Consider the following 21,272-nt stretch of genomic DNA (forward strand, 5'->3'; position numbering starts at 1 on the left):
AAGGACTCCTTGGTTGGTCAAGGTATAGCTTATTATATACAGCTGAATCTCTGTAATACATTCTTGTGCCCGCTGCATGTATCTAGTTGTTTATTCCTCCCCACCACATACTGTAGCAGTACCTGTTCCACCTATCACCTTGAGGTACTAGCCCCTAGGGCGTGGCCTCAGAGCTAGCTTAAGATCTGAGGGGCAGATACACTGTCTCTCTTCTCTCCCTCATGGGCTTGGATGATGTGGACTGACTCAGGCGACCGGAGCAGCATGGGGACAGGACATCACCTTCCAGGACTCTGCCACAGCTTTGCTTTATCCCATTTAGTGAGATGTTCTCCCCAGTATAATTTCTAGATAAATAGTATCTGTGGATTGTCTGCAATAACATCCCAGTGATGGCTGAGCACTCAATAGTCAGTCTCAGCACTTGGACAATTTATAAGTCTCTGTATTAACTGCTTTCTATTGCAAAATATCTGACCAAGGTTGTGAGAAGCTCTATATTTACATATTTACATAGTATAAACACGAATATTTCAAAGACAGTTTCACAACTTTAGCAATCAAAAAAAAAACAACAGTAGTAGATTTCCCTTAGGAAATTATGACCTCTGAAGCCGTGGGCTTTGGAGTATGAGCAATGAATCCCCTCCTTTGGAGCAGGCCTCAACTCAAACCAGAAAGAAGTTGGTTATACCCTAACCAGTCATGCCACTATGACACCAGGGGCATGTCTTGCCTGGGAGGTCTGTACTGTATCACACACAGTCCAGTGATGAGTAAGACCATTGATAGATACCTTTCCTTCTGAAGTGGCCTGAACATAAATGAAACTAGTGTCCTTCTGACACTGAGAACTAGCCACCAGGAAAGAAGTCTCCTGACGAATTCCTTACTGGTTCTTCATGTCTTTCCATGAGAGTGTGCAGTCTTCAGCCATAGGGACTTACCGTCTAGTTGCAGTGGGTGGGTGACCAAGAGCAATGCCAATAGCCTGTGGGGGGGCATTCTTATTCTTTCAGAGCCAAGATACACTTTATAAGGATAAATGTCATTTTTGTTTACTTACCACCCTACCTATATATCTCCTGAAAGGCCACGTAGGTGATATATAACTGGTAGAATAACATAACTAAGCATCTGGCTCCCCCACCAATCTAACTTGCAGATTGGTATATATAAATCATCCTCTTTTTTTTTTTTATTTGCATTGGTATTTTGCCTTCATGTATGTCTGGGCAAGGGTGTCAGATGCCCTGGAACTGGAGTTACAGACAGTTGTGAGCTGCCAGTGCTCTTAATCTTGGAGTGCTCTCTCTCCCCTGTTTTTTATTTCTCTCTCTCTCTCTCTCTCTCTCTCTCTCTCTCTCTCTCTCTCTCTCTCTCTCTCTCTCTCTCTCCAGGGTTTCTTTGTGTATCTCTGGCTGTCCTGGAATTTGCTCTTTGAACCAGGCTGGCCTTGAACCTGCCTCTGCCTCCCGAGTATGGGATTCAAAGCGTGTGCCTCCATGACTCTTACCTTCTTTCTTTTACATGGTTGCACAGAACGGTTCTGTTGCAGGGCTGTGGGTGGTGACTTCTGCCTTCAGCAGACAGGAACAAGCAGACATTACAGACTGTGATGACAAAGACCGTGACATTAAGAAGGGGATATAGATGTAACCAACCGTCTTATTAAATAAGAAACACAGAAACAATGTAAAAGAGAAAGCCGAGAGGTCAGAGCTCAGAGCTAAAATCTCACCCTTCCTCCTGCTGTCCCAGCTTCGCGAAAAAGAGACCTACTTCCTGTCGGTTTGTTTTTTTATAGTATGTTGTTCTGCCTTCTCATTGGTTGTAAACCCAAACACATGACTGCCTCGTCACTGTCTGAATGTACAGTCCCCTAGGTCTTAAAGGCATATGTCTCCAATGCTGACTGTATCCCTGAACACACAGAGATCTTATGGGATTAAAGGCGTGTGCCACCACCGCCACACTCTTGCTATGGCTCTAATAGCTCTGACCCCCGGACAACTTTATTTATTAACATACAATCAAAATAATATTTCAGTACAATTAGATTACCACCACAAGGGGAGGTAGAGGCGGCATCAAACAGGAACAATATGACGTTGGGAGAGCTGAGAATGATGCAGTCTTAAAGGGAAGGCAAGGAGAGTCCTTGGAGAGTGCCTAAGAACAGTCTCCGCAGCAGTGTCCCCCCCCCCCTTTCATACCAACCTCTTTATGTTTCCTTAACAATTGGAGTATTTTGCCAGGTGGTGGTGGTGGTGCACGACTTTAATCTCAGCATTCGGGAGGGAGACAGGTAGATCCCTCAGTTGGAGACCAGGTTTGTCCACAAAACTTTGGGTTCCACGACAGCCAGAGCAACACAAAGAAACCTTGTCTCGAGAAATAAAACAGAAAAACCAACAACAAAAAACAAAACAAAAAACGTAGAAGTGGAACGTTAGGTTGCACAGGAGATAGGAAGTAGAAAGAAAATAACTAAAAATGAAACTGCAACAGTTTGTTTATTGAGGAGAAAGAATGGCAGGTGGAACTGATAGATGGAAGAGAGGGACTGAAAAATGGGCGAGTCTCTAAACGGATTAGAAGGGTTCCTTGCTATAGGGGCGAGGGTTAGTGTGAGAGGACACAACATCTCTTTCCAGGAGAGGAAAAGGAAGGCTTTGGTTGCAGGTAGATATTTCGATAGCAGGAGCGAGGCAGGAAGAAATGAATTGTCCTCCATCATTGATTCCCTCGGGGCTCCTCACTATACAATGTTAAAATTGTTTTGCTTGCCTCACAGTTTCAGAACAATCCATACTTGTCGTGGTTCCAGGACTCTGGCTGCACCCCCGAAGTCCTCCCTAATATTTTCCAAAACAGCTACTCTTGGAACACAACAAGCGTGAAACTCTGCTGCTAGACAATGTGCATCGCTGGACCTACAAACTTACATTTACTCCATTTAAGATAGATAGATAGACAGACAGACAAACAGACAGACAGATAGATACTCGGAATCTAAAGGTCCTGTACACAATGCCCTAACTGGTTCCTGTAACTCAACGGCCTCACCAGTGTGTTATCTGCTTTAGTGCCGGAGCAGAGAATCGTGCAGCCTTGAGAACAGTCACTGCAAATCAAAGGTGTCCTGCAGTTAACGGAGCCTGGGCCCTGGCCGCCCTAACAAGTTCCTATCTCTGGCCTAAGCTACCTGTCCTCTAAACAAGCCAACTAAAGAGACAACAGTAAAAGAAATGTATTCAACGTGACTACATTAGGAAGAAGAACAAAGGGTTCAGTCCAGTAACACCCCCCCCCCCCATGAAGTTTAAATAAAAGGCAAGAGATAGGCTCAAGGCATGAACACACCTCAGCTCTTGGTCTGTTCTGCAAAGTGACAAGTTATCAGAACTGGGAAGTGTGAAGGGGCCCCAAAATTGCTTGACCACACAGCAGCCATGACAGGCTTAGGGACCTAAACACAGCTTCTGTGACAGGCTTACTGGCAGGCAACACCCAGATCCAGGAAAAGCCATAAGCTGATACCACCCAGGGATCTACCCGGGGGTGAGGAAGTACCTGACATCCCAAACATTCCAACCACTGGATAAGGTGGCCAGATGTCCTTGAGTCTAGCACACACCTATTTTTTGTTTTGCAGACACCCCTAGACAATTGTCAGCCAATCAGGGTCCTGTACCCTGGAAATCCCCTCACCCCAATCCCTGCTATGATAAAAACTCTGCCCCACCTGAGTTCAGGGCTCTCTGCTCTCACCGCTGTATTGGACAGACAGAGGGACCAAGCTCCGAGCTTGAAATAAAGGCTCTTTGCTTTTACATGCGGGATTCGGTCTCCGTGGTGGTCTTTTGGGGGGTCCCTGCGATCTAGGCATAACAGGAAACAAGCTCCCTCTCTGATTTGCACCGGGAACCCCATCAGAAGTCCCCAGCAAGGGACTTGAGGAAATTCTAATTCTTTGGGTCCTGTTATCCTATTAGTCCAGTAATCAAAAGGAGAGGCACAAGTGTCTCTCTTTATAACATCTGCAGTCCTCTCAGGATGGCCTCGCAGCTTCAACTGAGGCATCCACGTGGCCAAACTTTATTGCTGAGCCTAAAGCAGTCACATTTGTACACCAGTGCTCACATTACCTCCTGCCCGTGCCCAGGTAACCCCACTCTCACATGCCCTAGTCCCTTACTGCACTCTTATCATTTCTTCCTGCCTCGCTCCTCGCTCTTCCCTTTGGTTGTGGACACGCGGCAAGCGCACACTCGTGAAGACGTGACGTCATTCGAGGGAAAAGGAGCGATCTTCGTTAGGGACCAGTCGGTAATTGAAGCTTGAAGACAGCTGGTGTTTTCACTTTTGTTATTTTTCTTGAGACAGGGTCTCGCCCGCCCAGCTCAGTCTGGCTATGTGGCTGGTCTCGAATTCCTCCCGATCCTGCGGCCTCACAAGTGCTGGGCTTACCAACGTGTGCAATCATACTCTACGAGGTAAGATTTTTTTTTTCCTTGTACCGCTCACAGTTTGAGGCGCTAACTTGCGGTAGCCTCCATCCTCAAGCGTGGCCTACCGTTACCGTGGAAACGCCTAGGCAGCTAGGTCCGTTCCCTAAGTCTTCGGCGGCGGCTAAAGCGCGCCCCGGGCACCGTGGGTTCCGCCCTCGCTTAAAGCAGCTTGCCGGCCGTAGCCGACGCGTCCCCAGCAATCTTGATCCCTGCCGGACGCCGTCACCCGCTCCCGCTTAGCCCCACCCACTCCGCGGGGGCCTCCTCCCCAGCCGGCCTCCCCCCGATCCCCCCGGCGCGGCCCCGCCCCTGCCTGGAGGCCCCGCCCCCGCGAATCAGCTGACCTCGCGGTCCCGCCCCGGCCTGGAGGCCCCGCCCCCGCGAATCAGCTGACCTCGCGGCCCCGCCCCGGCCTGGAGGCCCCGCCCCCCGTGAATCAGCTGATCTCGCGGCCCCCGCGGTGCAGTCGGGCTCGCGCCGGGCGGGGAGCGCGGGCGGAGCTGCGGGCGCGTCAGGTGAGCCCGCGCGGGGCCGGGCGGTCCTGGGGGTTCGAAGGCGGGTCGGCCGAGGGGCGGGAGCGCGCGGCGTCGGCCTGCGGGGCCAGCGCCTGCCTGTGGAAGTGCCCCGGACGTGGTGGCTCGGCCCGGCTCCCACCCTCCGGGTCCCGGCGCCGCTGCCGTCCGTGGTCGGGCTGTGTGGCGTTCCTTCGCGTCCCCCCTCTTCCCGCCTCCACCCACGCTGCTTTCCGCCCATTCGCTCCCGAGGGTTGCTTGAATGGCCCACGGTGGGCGCCGAGCTGGCAAGCCCGCGCGAACCTTGCCGAGTGTCCAAGGTGGGTTTGCCCCCCAGGATGCAAAATCGCGGTGAAAAGTGGACGGGGCGGGGAGGGGGGGGGCTTTGGGTGGCGTGAAACAGCGTTTGTGGAAAATAAGAAGGACTTTGATGTTAGTCACTGGTAGTTTGGCCAAAGCCTATCAAATGATCCACCAGAGGCGAGGATAAGCACCGTGGAGACAGGAAAGAACACAGGGGCGATCCTGAGGAAATGGTCCTCACACTGATGTTGGTCCTCCAGGCAACCAGGGCTGTTTTGTTGGAGATGAGCAACTGTAGATTGGTAGACGCAAGCTGCTGTGTAGGACTTCTGTGGTGACCGAAGAGGAAAAGCACACTGGTTGAATTGGGATGGCCAAGAAAGGCACTTTCTTTTTGGTTTGGGGGGGGGGGATAACTAACTGCTGTACCCTATTAAGGTTCTAACTCCTAGCAAGGATGAACTGTGTGATGTAGGTTTATTCTGAGCAGGTTCAGAAATGCAGCAAAGCCGTAGGTCCTGCTTTCTTGTTTTTGTGTTTATCATACATATGTGTTAGGTCATTGGGATCAGTGGAACATTGGCTTCTTATTTCATATTTTTTGATTCAGGGACTCATTGTCTAGGCCAGTCTGGCCTGGGACGCATGGAGCTCCCCCTGCCTCAGCATCCTGAGTATTGGGTGGGTGCTGCCATACAAAGAGTGAATTGTAGTATTTTAACGTTAGTAACAGAAGCACAGTGATGAAGAGTTCTAGGCTTTGGAATACCTTGAACACATTTCTTTGAGCCTCTTTGCCTCAGTTTCCTTATCTCTGCACTAGCCTTTCTTGGTATTAGTACCTTTACATGTACAGTTCATGCATCATTTATTACTGTGCCTGGACGACGGGAAATAACCAGTATATATTAACTGTTTTGTTTTGTTTTTTGAGCTGAGGATCGAACCCAGGGCCTTGTGCTTGCTAGGCAAGCACTCTACCACTGAGCTAAATCCCCAACCCAACTGTTTTTATAGTGACTAATTTCTTCTAGTGTATCACGAATCAGGCCACATTGTGACCTTTTCTTCTCTTTATTTCTTTTTTTCTTTTTTGTTTAGTTTTTAGTTTTTCAAGACAGAGTCTCTCTCTATAGCTTTGGTGCCTATCCTGGATATCGATCGGTAGACCAGGCTGGCCTCGAACTCACAGATCCACCTATCCCTCTGCTTCCGAGTGCTGGGATTAAAGGCATGCACCACCACCACCTGGCAACCTTTTGTTTTCTAAGAGGTATATTGTTTTGAAAGAAGCAGAGTTGGAGTTTCTGAAGAAAAGGGTATAACACAGATTTAAGCACAGGCATTGAAAGAGGAGAGACATTAAAGAGGATAGTAGTAGGCACCCTAGTGAGGGCACAAGCTTCTCTACCTGTGGTCACCAGTAGATAATAGGACCCTGAAGAGGACACAGGCTTCTCTATTGACAGTCGGATAGAGCAACTATTCCTCATTTTAGGAAATTTTTTTTTTCGAGACAGGATTTCTCTGTTGTTTTGGAGCCTGTCCTAGATCTCAATCTGTAGCCCAGGCTGGCCTTGAACTCACAGAGATCCACCTGGCTCTGCCTCCCCGAGTTCTGGGATTAAAGGCGTGCACCACCACCACCTGGCAAGATATAATTTTATGATTTGTATTCAGAGGAAAAAATGCTTTCAAGTTGATCTCTTTGGTATTTCATAAAGGTATTTTAATATGGAAAATATGCTGATATAACCTACACCTAGTCATAATTACTTCCTAAATTATGACTGGTATTGGCAGATTTAGAGTTCATAGTTAAATAAGAAAATTCAAAGCCGTTTTATAATGTTGAGATTTGAAAATGTGGGCCATGATATGGCTTAGTGGGTAAAGGTACTTGTCACCAAACCTGATGACTTTAGTTCAGTTCCTGAAACCCAGTGATAAAAGGACAGATTGACTGCCTGGAGTTGTCCTCTGACCTCTAGAGGTATACATGCACACACATGCGAAATAATAAACTAATAAAGTTTTTTGAAAACATAGTAGTCTATAGTAGTATTAAACAGGTAATTTGGGAAGAAAACTTGAATAGTGTTCACAAACCACATGTATTTATTTTTGAGACAGGGTCTTGATTTGTAGTTCAGGCTGGTCATGGATTCTCGATTCTCCTGCTTCAGCTTCTGGACTGCTGGGATTTCAGGGGTGTGCTACCACGCATACCCCTACCTTGGGCAGCTGGACTGTCAAAGAAGTAAAGGATATGGTGAGAATATTGCTGGAGTTCTGATTTTAGTTTTTATGTGATTAGATGAGTTTAAGACAAGCAGTACCCAGTGCTGAGTCTTTTTGGGGGGAGGTGGTCTTAGGTATCCCAGGCTCCCCTCAAACATGCTGTACAGTTGAGTGGTGGGGGCTGGCCTTGAACTCTTGGTCCTGTTACCCCCATCTCTGGAGTACTGGGATTACAGGCCTACATCCGCCCATGCCACATTCCTCCTGATGGTATTTCTAAAGAATGCCACCAGCTCACAAGAGCATTCTATAGTTCTTATTTCTTTGGATGAAGCAGAGGTGACGTTTGAGAGAAGGACGATTTGTGTTGTGACAGGGTCTGCCCTGCTTTGCTTCTCTTGCTGTGACAGACACCATAACTTGTGGGTTTATGTGCTTCACATCACCCCATTCCTTGAGGGAAGTCAGGGCAGGAAGGCAAGCAGGGGCCTTGTGCTGGTTGGAAGCCATAGGACCAAGAGTTCAAGGCCAGGAGTCCTGGAGGAAAGCTGCTTACTGACTTGCTTTTAGGCTTACTCTAAGCTACCTTTCTTATACCTCCTGGGTCCACCTGCCCAGAGCTGGCACCATCCACAAAACCCAACCAGCCCAAGGTCCAGACTAGCCTGGAACTCACTCTGTAGGCCAGGCTGGCCCCAGTTTCCCAGGGCTGGATTGCAAGCACGAACCACAACACCCTGCTCAAGAAAAGATTTTTTGTTTGTTTGCTTTGTTTTTTTTTTTGTTTTTTTTTTTTTTTTTTGAGACAGGGTTTCTCTGTGTAACAGCCCTGGCTGTTCTGGAACTCACTCTATAGACCAGGCTGGTCTCCAACTCACAGAGATCCGAATGCTGAAGAATCAGGCATAGGTGTTGAGAGAAAGAGACACCTTAGTGAGTTCGAGGCCAGCCTGGTGTACATGGTGAGCTAAAGGTGAGACCCTGTCCCCAGAAAAATTGAAGAGAAAGAGACAGAGAGAGAAAGGAAGGAAGGAAGGAAGGAAGGAAGGAAGGAAGGAAGGAAATGGCTTCTCAGCTGGGCACATGGTGATGGGTGCTTGCTGATTCCAGAGACTGAATCAGGGAGATTTCAAGTGGGTGACATAGGTGTAGGCCGGCCTGAGTTGAACTACAGAGTAAGATCCCCATGTCAAATGAAAAGAAAACTAAAGACTTCAAGAGGGTTGTGCTTAAGTGTCTTAACTATGTGTGTGTGTGTGTGTGTGTGTGTGTGTATACATTGGTGGCTTTGAAGTTACACTATTCAAAGGGTTTAAAGCATTAACCCAGGCATGCCTATAATCTCAGCATAGAGGCAGGAGGGTCAGGAGTTCAAGGTCATCCTTAGTTATATAGCCTTTTGAGGCTAGCCTGGGGCTCTAAAAGACTGTGTCAACTTCCCTGTTCCATATTTTTTTTAAAAAAAAAAGGAAGAAAATATTTTTAATTAAGTATACATTTCCATATACTTACTTTATTTAAAGAACTTTTCTTTGGTAAATGAGATTATAAAGTGGTTTATGGTGCATCATGTAGGTTAGTAGTTTGGAATATAAAAAAGTCAAAAGAATCCTTTCTGCAGGCACAAGGATATCTAGGGATATGCTTTAACCATTTTTAAATTACATTTATTGATGGTGTATGCTTGTGTTTGCCAGTGCACGTGGAGCTCAGGAGACAAGCTGACAAGGCCTCCTCCTGCCAACTAAGCGGCATTCTCACCTTCTCTGGAGCTTGGGAGCCTGTCCTGGATCTCGCTCTGTAGACCAGGCTGGCCTGAACTCACAGAGATCCGCCTGGCTCTGCCTCCCGAGTGCTGGGATTAAAAGACATGCACCAGCCACCACCACCCAGCTTTCTAGTGCTTCTTAATACTGAGCAGGGTTGTGGATCCTGCTTGCCAAGGATGGAGGGTCTCTGCCTGCATGATCTCAGGGACTCATGAAATCCTGGAGATTGGAGGACCATTTTTCAATAGGAATTTGGAAGACAAGAAGTCATTACTTGAGACATCAAACTGTATAAGCAATACAGCATTCGTAGATTGTTATACCTAATCCCCAAATTTAACTGTTAACATGAGACTTGGTGAGTGTGTGAGTTGAACAAGGAGGGAGGAAGGTAGGTGGTGATAGCGGAGATGTCCCATCTGCTCTGATAGCATCTGGACTGTCCCTGCTGTCACTGGGGGGAGGGGCTTTGAGCGCTTCGGTGACTTCCAGACTGGAGCTCCATTCAGAACTTTTGCAGAATTAGGTTTATCACAGATTCCAGCTGTATTAAAGACAATTTTTTTTTCTTGGTAGCATCTTCTCTTTCCCTCCCTCCCTCCTACTTACCCCTTCCCCTTGCTCTTTCTTTTTTTTCCTTTCTTTCTCCTCCCTCTCTCCCTCCCTCCCTTCCTTCTGGCAGTCTTTATAGCCTCATGGTTGGGTTTTTTTTTTTTTTTTTTTTTTTTTTTTTTGGTTTTATGAGAAAGAGTTTCTTTGTAGCTATGGAGCCTGTCCTGGAACTCACTCTGTAGACCAGGCTGGCCTTGAACTCATAAGAGATCCACCTGCCTCTGCCTCCCAAGCACTGGGATTAAAGGTGTGCGAAACCACTGCCCAGCTAGCCCCATGTATTTGAAGTCTTAATCCTCCTGCCTCCACTCTCCAAGTGTTGGGATCATAGGTATATGCACCACACCTGGCTAGGATTTGTGTGTGCGTGTGCATGTACGTACAGAGGCTAAAGGTATTTGTTGAAGGAGGCAGAGGCAGGAGGATCACGAGTTCGAGGCCAGCCTGGGCTACACATTAAAAAAAAAAAAAGATGTTGGTTGTGGCTCTAAATGAATGATGGCATCTGAGTAACACTCACTCCAGTATTATTTTTTCTTCTTCCATCTAAATATTACTGAGCCAATTGCTCAGCTTAAATGGCGGGGGCGGGGGGGGGCGCCGCAGTTTTATGAACAAACATGTAACAAGAATGATGATAGAACTCTTTAAAATAGTAATAAAGCAGCACAATCTGACTGGACACCAATAGGAAAATAGATAAACTGGTTTATTCATACAGTTGAATGTACTTATCCCCTAATAAGAAAGTGAATTAACTAGGTCTGTACTTACTGTAAGGACATTACATCGAGTGAAAGAAGTCCATGCCGAAAGTATTGACATACAGTAAGATATGTTTATGTTTAGTTCCCAAACGGTAGCATTATTTACTTCTCCGTATATAGCTAATGAGAGTATATAACTGTCTGTGTGAACAAGAGCTGTATTTTTAGAGATGGTGGGTAACTGCCTTCAGCTTCATGTGTAACCTTCTACTGTGAAAAGGAGCTAACTGGGCAGTGGCACATACCTGGGAGACTGAAACAGAATTGCAAGTTCAAGGTCACCCTGGGCTGTGGAGTGAAGCAAATTTGAAATATGTTATTATCTGTTAAAAACCAGGTGGTGAGGACATAGGTTTGATGTTTATTTTTATGTATGGCTAAGACGGTTTGTGGGGGGAAGAAGACTAAACTGAGTATTAGGACAGCTCCCTGGAACTTCAGGTCAAAGGTTGTGTCTTCCATTTAGGTTCTCCTTTAAATAGAGTCAGCTTGTTCATAGTGGTTAGTGTGAATACAGGCATAAAAACATCATGCTTTCTGACCTCCAGGATGGGCAAAGACTTAGTAAAGGCATTATCCCATTAGCACAAAATTAGAAGTAATAAGTAGCTTTCTTAGCTAGGCTGCTTGATTCACTCAGTGCATTAATTGACCCTTACCCTGGGTCAAGATTGTTAGCATTTGCAGTGGCCGGGACAGTTCCAGTTGATCAGCATGTCAGTTCTTGCAGGTGAGCTGTCCTCAGCCTTGCATGCCTGGTAAAGGTGTCAGTGGCAAGAAGTGCATGCCTTAATCCACATGTCAACATAGTGACCTAGAGTCCAGGAGCAAATAATTACTAAGTATTTTACCTGTGTAACATCCCAGATTCTCTTAAATAACTAGTTACTGTGTCCACGGTGTGAACTCTGGTTTGTTAGATTATAACACATTGTAACTCAGACTTCAGAAGGAAAGCACTAGTCAGGTATAGTGGCTCGTACATGTAATCTTGGGGTTTACAAGATTGAGGCAGGAAGATTGCAGAGTTCACAGCACCTGGACTACAGTGTGAAGTTCTGTCTATCGCTACCTCACCTGTGTAGACAAAAAAAGAAACAAGTCATGGGTGGCTACTTGAAAATCTAGTAATTTTTTATTCAAGCCACTAATGCCACTAGGTAATCTGTAAATTCCTTTCATAGTTTATGATACAGTTTGCTCCATTGTTTTATTGCTTTCCTGTTTCTGGTTGTAATTTTTTTTTTGAAACAAGGTCAAGAGTCCCGTGTAGCCCAGGGCGGCTTGTAACTTGCTATAGGTGTGGCTGGTCTTGACTTTGGATCTGCCGATCTCTGCCTTCCATGTGCTGGGATTAAAGGAGTGTGTCACCGTGCCCAGTTTACCTTCCTATCTTAACGTGTAGTCATTTTTTAAATTTAAGTTACACATGGTACTTACTCACATGTGTGTGGGTGTGCTCACGCTGAGCACATGCAGGTCAGAGGACAACTCTTGGGAGCCAGTTTTCCTTTCACCTTGTGGGTCCCAGGGATTGAACTCAGGTCGTCAGGTTTGGTGGCAAGTTTATCCACTGAGCTGTCTTGCTGGTCCTGTTCAGTTTTAATTACTAATTATCATTATGTTTGTAACTTCATTACTGCTAATATATTATATATATATATATATGTTTTTATATATAATTTGCTTGTTTTCTTTCTTTTTTTTTTTCTCAAGACCTGGAACTCGCTCTGTAGACCAGGCTGGCCTTGAACTCACAGAGATTCACTTGCCTCTGGCTCCCGAGTGCTGGAATTAAAGGTGTGCACCACCACCGCCCAGCCATTGTTATTATTTTCATCAACACTTGTTAGACAAATGTTCTACTCCCGAATTATACTCCCGGTCCCAGAGACCCATTCTAAACACCGTGAAGAGGGAAGTAGTGTGGTATGGGGTACATTCTTGTACTCTCAGTGCTCTCTGGGCAGAGACCAGAATTGCTTCTTCAGATGTGAGGCTAGCCTGCACTACACAGTCAGTTCTAGGCCAGCTAGGGCGACATGGTGAGACTGTCTGAAAAAACAGGTTGGGAAGAGAAGGAAGGGCAAGGGAGAGAGAACACGTTAGCTTTCTTGATGTCTTGAGGATACTGTCTTCGCTGTAGAAAGCTACCGGCTGTAGGGATCACTTCAGCTCAAGAGTTTGAAGCTGGCCAGGGCAACATGTAAGCCTTCGTCTACCCACCTTCCCCTCTCCACCCCAAATAAGAAGCAAGCACACCGAAGAAGCAGAATGAAGCCTATAAGAAGTTAAAAGTTGGGAGACATACTAAAAATTACAGTGTTTTTTTTTTAAGAATACAGGTTCCAGCCAGGCGGTGGTGGCACATGCCTTTAATCCCAGCACTTGGGAGGCAGAGCCAGGCGGATCTCTGTGAGTTCAAGGCCAGCCTGGACTACCAAGTGAGTTCCAGGAAAAGGCGCAAAGCTACACAGAGAAACCCTGTCTCAAAAAACAAAAACAACAAAAAAAAGAATACAGGTTCCAAGCCCCTTACTTGGAACTGTTATTAGACATATGTTTTGAAGCTGCGATTTTTCTCTCCTGAACAGGTGTGTAAACTGTGTGTCATGTGGCACCTCCCCTGGGGTCTGTGCCAGCCTCTAATCATATTGATATTTCTGCACCAGGAGAGGCAGGGCAGTATTTGCCCTAGAGGGACAAAATAACAAATCCCTCATTGCTTCCGGTAGGCTTTTACAGCTGACTGAATCGAGGTCAGATTGGACTTTGCTGTGAGAAAAGCTTTCAGAGCTTTAGCCTTTGGGTTTCTGGTTCTGATATTATGGAAATACAGATGGTTCATTGCTCTTCTTTTTAAAGACAGAATCTGTATTATTCCCCAAGCTAGGCTCAAACTCAAAGCAATCCTCCTGTCTTAGCCTCCCCAATTGTGGGATCATAGGCATGTACCACACCATATGTGACTTGCAGCTCTTTTTAGCAATGATTAGGACACTGGGCCATATTCGTTTTAGAGCATTCTCAGATCCTGCTATTAAAACAGCATCTTTAACTACACACAGCTCGTTTTTCCCTCACAGAAGGTATGTATCCAGTGAGATCTAAAAGTGCCTTCCCTTTGCTAAGAACCAAGGTTTGCTCTTATTTTAATGTGTCATCTGGGGGTTGAGTCCTCTTCCCGTGAAGGAGATAATTAATAGCTTGCAGAGTGGTGTGCTCTAAAGCGAGTCCAGCTTCGGCCTTTGGCGCCTGGAACTTAACAGGTAGAACCACCAGAGGCTGGGTTGTCTGTGTTACAGAGATTCTGTTGCTGTGTGGAAAGAAAGGCCTCGAAGGGCAGTGGACTCCACCGTCTGACTTCACGTGAGAGCTGTTTAGACAGTGTTTTTATCAGTGAGTTAATACAGGACGCAGGTCAGTGGAGGAAGGGTGCTGTTAACACGAGAAAGGCGGCTGGGTGCAGGGCTGGGTCTCCACAGAGCACAGGACCGTAGCTGTCCCCCAGGGAGAGCTGTCTCTGAGGAGTCCCACAGCTGGGCCATCTTCACCAACTTCGGTGCTGTGTGAATGGAGAAGCAATCGTAGAAACATTAGAAAAAAAAAACTTTTTTTTTTTTTGGCTTACCCCCTTTTTCTGTGTTAATTCAAAACTGAGGAGAGGTGTTAATGGAGTTGGTGAATACCAATGTCCCTCAGCGGGTGAGCTTTGGACTGCATATTCTCCTGCAGTATTCTCTCCTTTTCTCTCTCTCTCTCTCTTTTTTTGTATTTATTTATTATGTATACAGTGTTCTGCCTGCAGGCCAGAAGAGGACACCAGATCACATTACAGATGGTTGTGAGCCACCATGTGGTTGCTGGGAATTGAACTCAGGACGTCTGGAAGAGCAGCCAGTGCTCTTCCCCTCTGAGCCATCTCTCCAGCCCCCAGCATTCTCTTTTTTTCATTGTTCTATCTGAGCTTCAGGCAGACACGTCTTCCTGAAAAGCATCAAATGTCTTAAAGCTATTGTAACAAAATGAAGCCCGGCATGGGGTGCCCACCTATAACTAGTGCTTGGGGAGCTGAGGGAGGGACTCACCAGTTTGAGGCTAGCTCGGGCTACATAGAAAGACCACATTAAAAAAAGAAACACAGAAGGGAACTGTTTCTACAACAGTGTTAATAAAGTAAAATGTCTGTAAAATAGTTTTCTCCCCCCGCCCTTTTGAGGGGGAGAGGGTCACTTGTAACCCAGGCTATCCTCACACTCTTTTGGTAGCTGAGGATAGCCTTGAATTTCCTGTGCAAGGGCAGCACTTGTCCTTAACTGCAGAGCCGCCTTTCTTTCTTTCTTTCTTTCTTTCTTTCTTTCTTTCTTTCTTTCTTTCTTTCTTTCTTTCTTTCTTTCTTTCTCTCTCTCTCTCTCTCTCTCTCTCTCTCTCTCTCTCTTTCTTTCTTTCTTTCTTTTTTCTTTCTTTTTTTGTGGATATTTTTACTTTTTTTCACCCCTTCTTTTTTGAGACAGCTTCTCTTTTTGGTTTTTCGAGACAGGGTTTCTCTGTAGTTTTTGCTCCTTTCCTGGAACTCACTTGGTAGCCCAGGCTGGCCTCGAACTCACAGAGATCCGCCTGGCTCTGCCTCCCGAGTGCTGGGATTAAAGGCGTGCGCCACCACCGCCCGTTGAGACAGCTTCTTATACTATAGCTCAGGCTGGACTGGGACTCACTACCGTAGCCCAGGGTGGCCTTGAACCCATGGCAGTTCTACGCCTCCGCTTCCTGATAGCTGGGGTCATAGTTTACGGTAGTTTTGGTTGTCAGGCAACAGGACAAAATTCAGTCTTGATGTGGTGAATTTACTTCAGGAAATGAGATGTGGCTCCTAGAGGGGTGCTCCGGCTCCTGCTAGGTGTTGTAGTCAGAAGTACACTCCTGATCTCCGCAGATGAGCACCCAGTATGTCCGGCTCCAGCGTTTCATTGCACACCATGAAATGGACGTCTTACTAAAGCTAGTTACCGTCACCAACAGAGTTAGTAGCAGTTAATAGTTCTGTTTATCAAATAGCATTACGTTTATTTAGATTTACCTTCTGTTTACACAGTACCTTTCATCCAACTTTGAAGGATCCAAACCCATTCTAAATTAAGCTCTTACAAAGTGGAAAGTAACTTCCTCCGGATACACAGATGGGAAGGTAGTGAGAACTCCAGGCAGTCTGGAGTAAACAGATGGACTGAGAGGGCCCTGCCAGTGTGGGTTGTCTGCCGAGCAGTGACCATGCCATCCCCTCTGCAGAAAATTGTAAATTTGGTCCCAGTATTATAAGGCCCACAGAAATAGGGCTTCATTGCTTGTATTTTTTATGAATTTTGGTGCCTTTAAAAACATGAATTTTTAAATTGAAACTCATTCAACATTTCCTTTGCTTATTTTTCTTCCTTTTTTTTTTTTTGTTTAAACATTGATTTTTAGTTTTTCAAGACAGGGTTTCTCTGTGTAGCTTTGTGCCTTTCCTGGGACTCACTTGGTAGCCCAGGCTGGCCTCGAACTCACAGAGATCCGCCTGGCTCTGCCTCCCGAGTGCTGGGATTAAAGGCGTGCGCCACCACCGCCTGGCCAAACATTGATTTTTTTAAACTAATGGGCCGTGATTTTTGTACATTAATCTTTATTTAGCTCTTTTCCATTGAATGATTTTTGTTGTTATATTTTGAGACAAGGGCTTGTGGTGTACCCAGTTAACCTTGAACTTTTTCTTTGTTTATTACTGATTAATTACTTATTTATTGAGGTGATATCCATTGTCTTTGGATAACGATAGTAGATTCTTCACCAGTCTTTTTGCAGCCATTTCTGTTCATTAGCTAAATGAAAACCAGATCATGTCATTTCTCTGTTTAAAACTCTGGGATAGCTTCCCCATATATTCAACATAAAATCATTCAATATAAAGCCCTAAGTTTGAGAGCAAGAGAGATGGCTCACTGGTTAAGAGCTAGTGTTCATGTAGCCCAGGCTAGCCTTCAACTCAGGATAATCTAGCTCTACCCTCTAAGTGCTAGGATCACAGATGTGTGCCACAACTCCCAGCTTGGCTTTGAACTTTGAACTCCTGCCTCAGCTTCCTGAGAGCTGAGATTATGGTCAGTTGCTACTATGCCTGGATTCTGGGTGCAGGATTGTATTTTATTTTATTCCTTGGGGGGAATATTGGGGAACGAATCCAGAGTCAGTATGTGTTACCACACAACTGCATCCCCAACAGGTTTAGTTTTTTTAAACTAAATGGGAACTTTAAGACATCAATCTGATTCTTAAGATCCCTTTTTTTTCTGGTCTTTCTCTTACCAGTTCAACATGGTTGTGTGTGTGTGTGTGTGTGTGTGTGTGTGTGTTTGTGTGTGTGTGTCTGTCTGTCTGTCTGTCTGTCAGTCTGTCTGTCTTGTCCTTATGAAGTCTCTCCACAGCATAGAACTCCAGGTTTTGTAGGAACAAGAGCCTGCCACACCTAGTTAATCTGTATCCCTGCCATTCTAGGCACCGTGAGCAGCTGTGCTGGAAAGAAGGTGCTTGTGGCCCAGGGGCCCAGCAGACAATGCCTCCTCCAGTTAGTGTGCTGGGCCACAAGGAACGTTACAGAGACTGAGCTGGTGATCGGTTAGGGTGAAGGCTTCTCCACACTAATACCCTTAGACTGTCCAGATCAAATGAGCTGGTGATTGGTTAGGGTGAAGGCTTCTGCCACACTAATGCTCAGACTGTCCAGATCAAATGGCAAGTGCTGGGCCTAGAAACCTCTCATTTCAAATACAGATTTCTTCTAGCCTTTTCGGGTTTGAAGCACGTTAGTTTTGAATTGAGATTGATTTGGGGAAATTACCACATAAGTTCCAATAAATGGAAAAATGTTGTATTTTAATTAAACACAAAAAGTAATTTGACAATTAACATTTTTGTTCATTACTGAAAATTAAAATGAGTTGGATGTGATATATTACTGAGATTTTAAAAAATCTTTCCCAGTTGGAATTTAAATTTTTATGTGTCCCAGAAGTACTTAAAAAGTAACCTCCATATATGTATTAGTTATGTTTCTATTGCTGCCATAAAACACCATGACTACAGCAACTTATAAAAGAAAGTGTCTAACCCCGTAGTGTTAAACGGGGTTAGAAGTCACCATGACGGAGCAAAGGGAAAGTGGCAGCAGCAGCCGAGAGCTCGGGTACTGCAAACAGAGGCAGAGAGCACACTGGGAATGGCCCAACAAGGCCACGCCCTCCATCCTTCCCAAACAGTTCCACTTACTAGGGACCGAGTATTCAAATAGATGGGGGCGCTTCTCATTCAAACTACCACAATCTGTATGTAGTTTTTGTAGTGAATACATTGATTTGCAGATTGAATTACCTCCTTTATAATAATTTTTAAAACTGAAAAATCCATTGCCTGGAGGAGTTCAGCTTCTTGCAGACTTCCTTTTCTTCTGTGCTGTTACTTTGATGGTAAGTAGGCGTTTTATAAGCTCAGGCGCAGACTTGATATATGACTTTGAGTAGGCAGGCTCTGAAATAGTTGGAATAGTTTCTCTCAATATTTATTACTCAGTGAGCGGACACTTGTTAGAGGCCCGCCCTCCCCCCACTCCCCTTTTGAAGGGATAAAGGCAGAGTATTCAAATATTCTTCCACTACTCTGTGATTCCTATTTAGTGTTTTAGTGTGTCCTAAACAGTGTTTTCTATTTAGGTCTTGATAGAACTTTTGCGAAGGGAATGATTTGGTGATGGAGTGTTCCTCCTGACCGATGGACTCAAAGAAGAAAAGGTAAAATCATTTTCTTCTCCCCTGCAAACAAATCCATGTAGTTGTAAGTATTGTTTAGTTTGATTCTCTTCTCAGTGGTATTAAGTGGGAGCACATGATTGCATTTGTAATTGGTAGGTAAAGAGACAAAATCATTTGAATAAAGGTGATTAGAGAAAAGCTTTGTTAGTTTCTTATGCTTATAAAGGGTCTTCATTATCTTACAACTCTTATGGACATTCTTTTGTACAATCAGTTTTGTTTTAATCTTTCTTTAGAAAACTACTCACAGAAGATATTTAAAAAGAAGGTTAAATTGTGACTTTCCTTCCATAGCTTGTTAAGCCCAATTATAATTTAAGGGAATGTTGTTTAGCAAAAGGAGAGACATTTTAAAAAACTTTTCTGTTTCCACTACAGTAGAGGAATCTGTATTTTCTAGAAACAAGTAAACAAAAACACCAGTGTAGCTGGGTGTGCTGGCACACGTCATTAGTCCTAGCACTTGGGAGGCAGAGGCAGGTGGATCTCTGTGAGTTCAGGGCCAGCCTGGGCTACAGAGAGAGTTCCAGGCCATCCAGGGCTGTTACACAGTGAGACCCTGTTTGGGGGGTGGGCAGAGGATTCCTTCTTAACAGTATAAGGAAAGTATAAAGGACTGTTGTCAGTTACAAATTTGATTTTTTTTTTTTTTGAGACAGGTTTTCTCTGTGTAGCTTTGCGCCTTTCCTGGGACTCACTTGGTAGCCCAGGCTGGCCTCGAACTCACAGAGATCCGCCTGGCTCTGCATCCCGAGTGCTGGGATTAAAGGCGTGCGCCACCACCGTCCGGCTACAAATTTGATTCTTAAAAAAGTCTAAATAATGGAAAATCAAACAGTGGTGTGTACTGGCAGTTGCCTGTATTCAGCCATAACGAAGAATGAAATCTTGTCATTTGAGGCCACATGCGTGGTCATTTGTTGAAGTAGGTCAGGCATAGAAAGACACATACTACCTCTTGTTGCTTACGTGTGGGAGGTGGAAAGTTGATCTCTTGAAGCTAGAGGGCAGAATAGCGGTTGTCAGAACATGGGGAGAATGGATGGTTAATGTATATCGGGTGCCTTTGTATGGGAAGAATACCTGAGAATGTTCTGTCAGACTATAGGGTGAACAATAGGTAGTAATAATTTCTTTTTTCTTTTCTTTTTTTTTTTTTTTTTTTTTTTTGAGCCTCACTCTGTAGCTCAGACTGACATTTAGCTCAGACTGTTCTCCAACTCGGAAGGCTTCTCCCCAGCCTCCTGAGTGCTGGGATGGCAGCTGAGTGCTGCCACACTCAGTTCTCTGTAGCCCCATATAGCTCGTAGAGAGGATTTTGAATGCCCCAAATACAAAGAAATAATTTATATTTAAAGTGAGGAATATGATGGTTACCCTGACCATTAACATATATACATGTATAGAATTAACACATTTGTACTCTCTTTATATGTTCAAGTATATGCCAGATATACATAATAATATTTAAAAACTAGATAGCAGTGGGCTGAGGATAGAGTCAGTTATACAGTGCTTACCTGTTATGTGCAAGGTCGTGGGCAGGTTCAGTCCCCAGCACCATCAGCAAATGTAAATAGCAGTTAGATTTAAAGTCAACATAAAGTGAAAGATTTCATTTCCTCTCTCATCAAATTAGAAATTTTGTGCTGCCAAATCACTAAACATAAAAATGTCGCAGGCCTTATTTATTGCTTAGAGGCCAGTAATTTGTGGGTTTAGATTATCTCCTAGCCCAGTTGTATTATTTTGGCCCGGGTGTCATACATAACCAAAGTGTAAAGGAAATGCTAATTAAACCATGTGACCCAGCCATCCCTGCATCCGTGCCGGTAGAAGGTACAATCTTGGATTCACAGCCCGACCTCCCCAGTGCATACACAGACCGACAGAAGGAAAGTAGTGTCCGGAGAGTTAGTGAGGGAGGAGAGAACAGCTTTGAGTTGTGGGGATAACTGTTGGGATTTTTTTCTTTTTGAATGTTTGTAGCTCAACAGAGGCAGAAGGATCCAAAGAAAGAGGCCTGGTCCATGTCTGGCAGGCAGGATCCTTGGCTCTAACACCAGAGAGGTTGCCAGGCTGGGGAGGAAAGACTGTCCTTCAGGCAGCCCTGGGGGTGAAGCATGGAGTTCTTCTGACTGAAGGTATGTACGTCAGAGGCCCTGCCCATGCCTGCGCTGGGTCAGGAGAGGGTTCCTGACCACCGCAGGCCCTTTCTGAGGTTCGCTGCAACTTGTACCCTCTAGTTCTCAAATTATAGCGCAACTCATTTTACAAAAACCCACCACATTTATTTGTAAACTGAAGACATTCTATTGGCTTGAATAAAAGGGGGAATTGTAGTTCTTAAATTTTATAGTAGTCAACACATAAGTAGCCTACACAGACTGTTTTCACATATCAGAACAGCAATGCCAGTGAGAACTGGGGCTTATTACCCCAGAATTCCCCGGGCCACCACTCACGTGAGTCACTGATGAGCAAGGAAGTGAGTGCAGAGTCCCAGCTGAACCCATCTGGTCAGAGCCTTCCTCTCCTGCCCCGTAACCACGGGCCATGGAGTCTCAGTACAGCGCTCTGTGGTGGGAAAAGGCAGCTCCAAGCATCTGAAGTAGATCACTCAGATCTTGATGCCAGCTTACCAAATTACCAACCTAGTCATAGAAAGGTTGATTTGAGTCAAGATTTCCATCGATGTCTAATTTTAAATTTCTGT

General features: G+C 45.2%; 1 protein-coding gene across 4 annotated transcripts in view; it reads left to right on the forward strand.

Annotated features, from left to right (window-relative positions):
* Positions 1-4,305: 4,305 nt before the first annotated feature.
* Positions 4,306-21,272, forward strand: part of Als2 (alsin Rho guanine nucleotide exchange factor ALS2) — a 70,048-nt gene continuing 53,081 nt past the window's right edge. For 2 of the 4 annotated variants that reach the window (XM_028885590.2, XM_037210381.1), the window contains exons 1-3: positions 4,944-5,029; positions 18,458-18,535; positions 20,546-20,700. In XM_028885590.2, the coding sequence (XP_028741423.1) occupies positions 18,516-18,535; positions 20,546-20,700 (175 nt within the window). In that variant the 5' untranslated portion in view covers positions 4,944-5,029; positions 18,458-18,515. Of the gene's footprint in view, positions 4,500-4,943; positions 5,030-5,093; positions 5,347-18,457; positions 18,536-20,545; positions 20,701-21,272 lie in introns of those variants that run through there. The other 2 variants (XM_037210380.1, XM_037210379.1) reach the window with 2 other exon arrangements.

This window comes from Peromyscus leucopus, chromosome 13, assembly GCF_004664715.2.
Source record: "Peromyscus leucopus breed LL Stock chromosome 13, UCI_PerLeu_2.1, whole genome shotgun sequence".
NCBI classification, from domain to species: Eukaryota; Metazoa; Chordata; class Mammalia; order Rodentia; family Cricetidae; genus Peromyscus; species Peromyscus leucopus.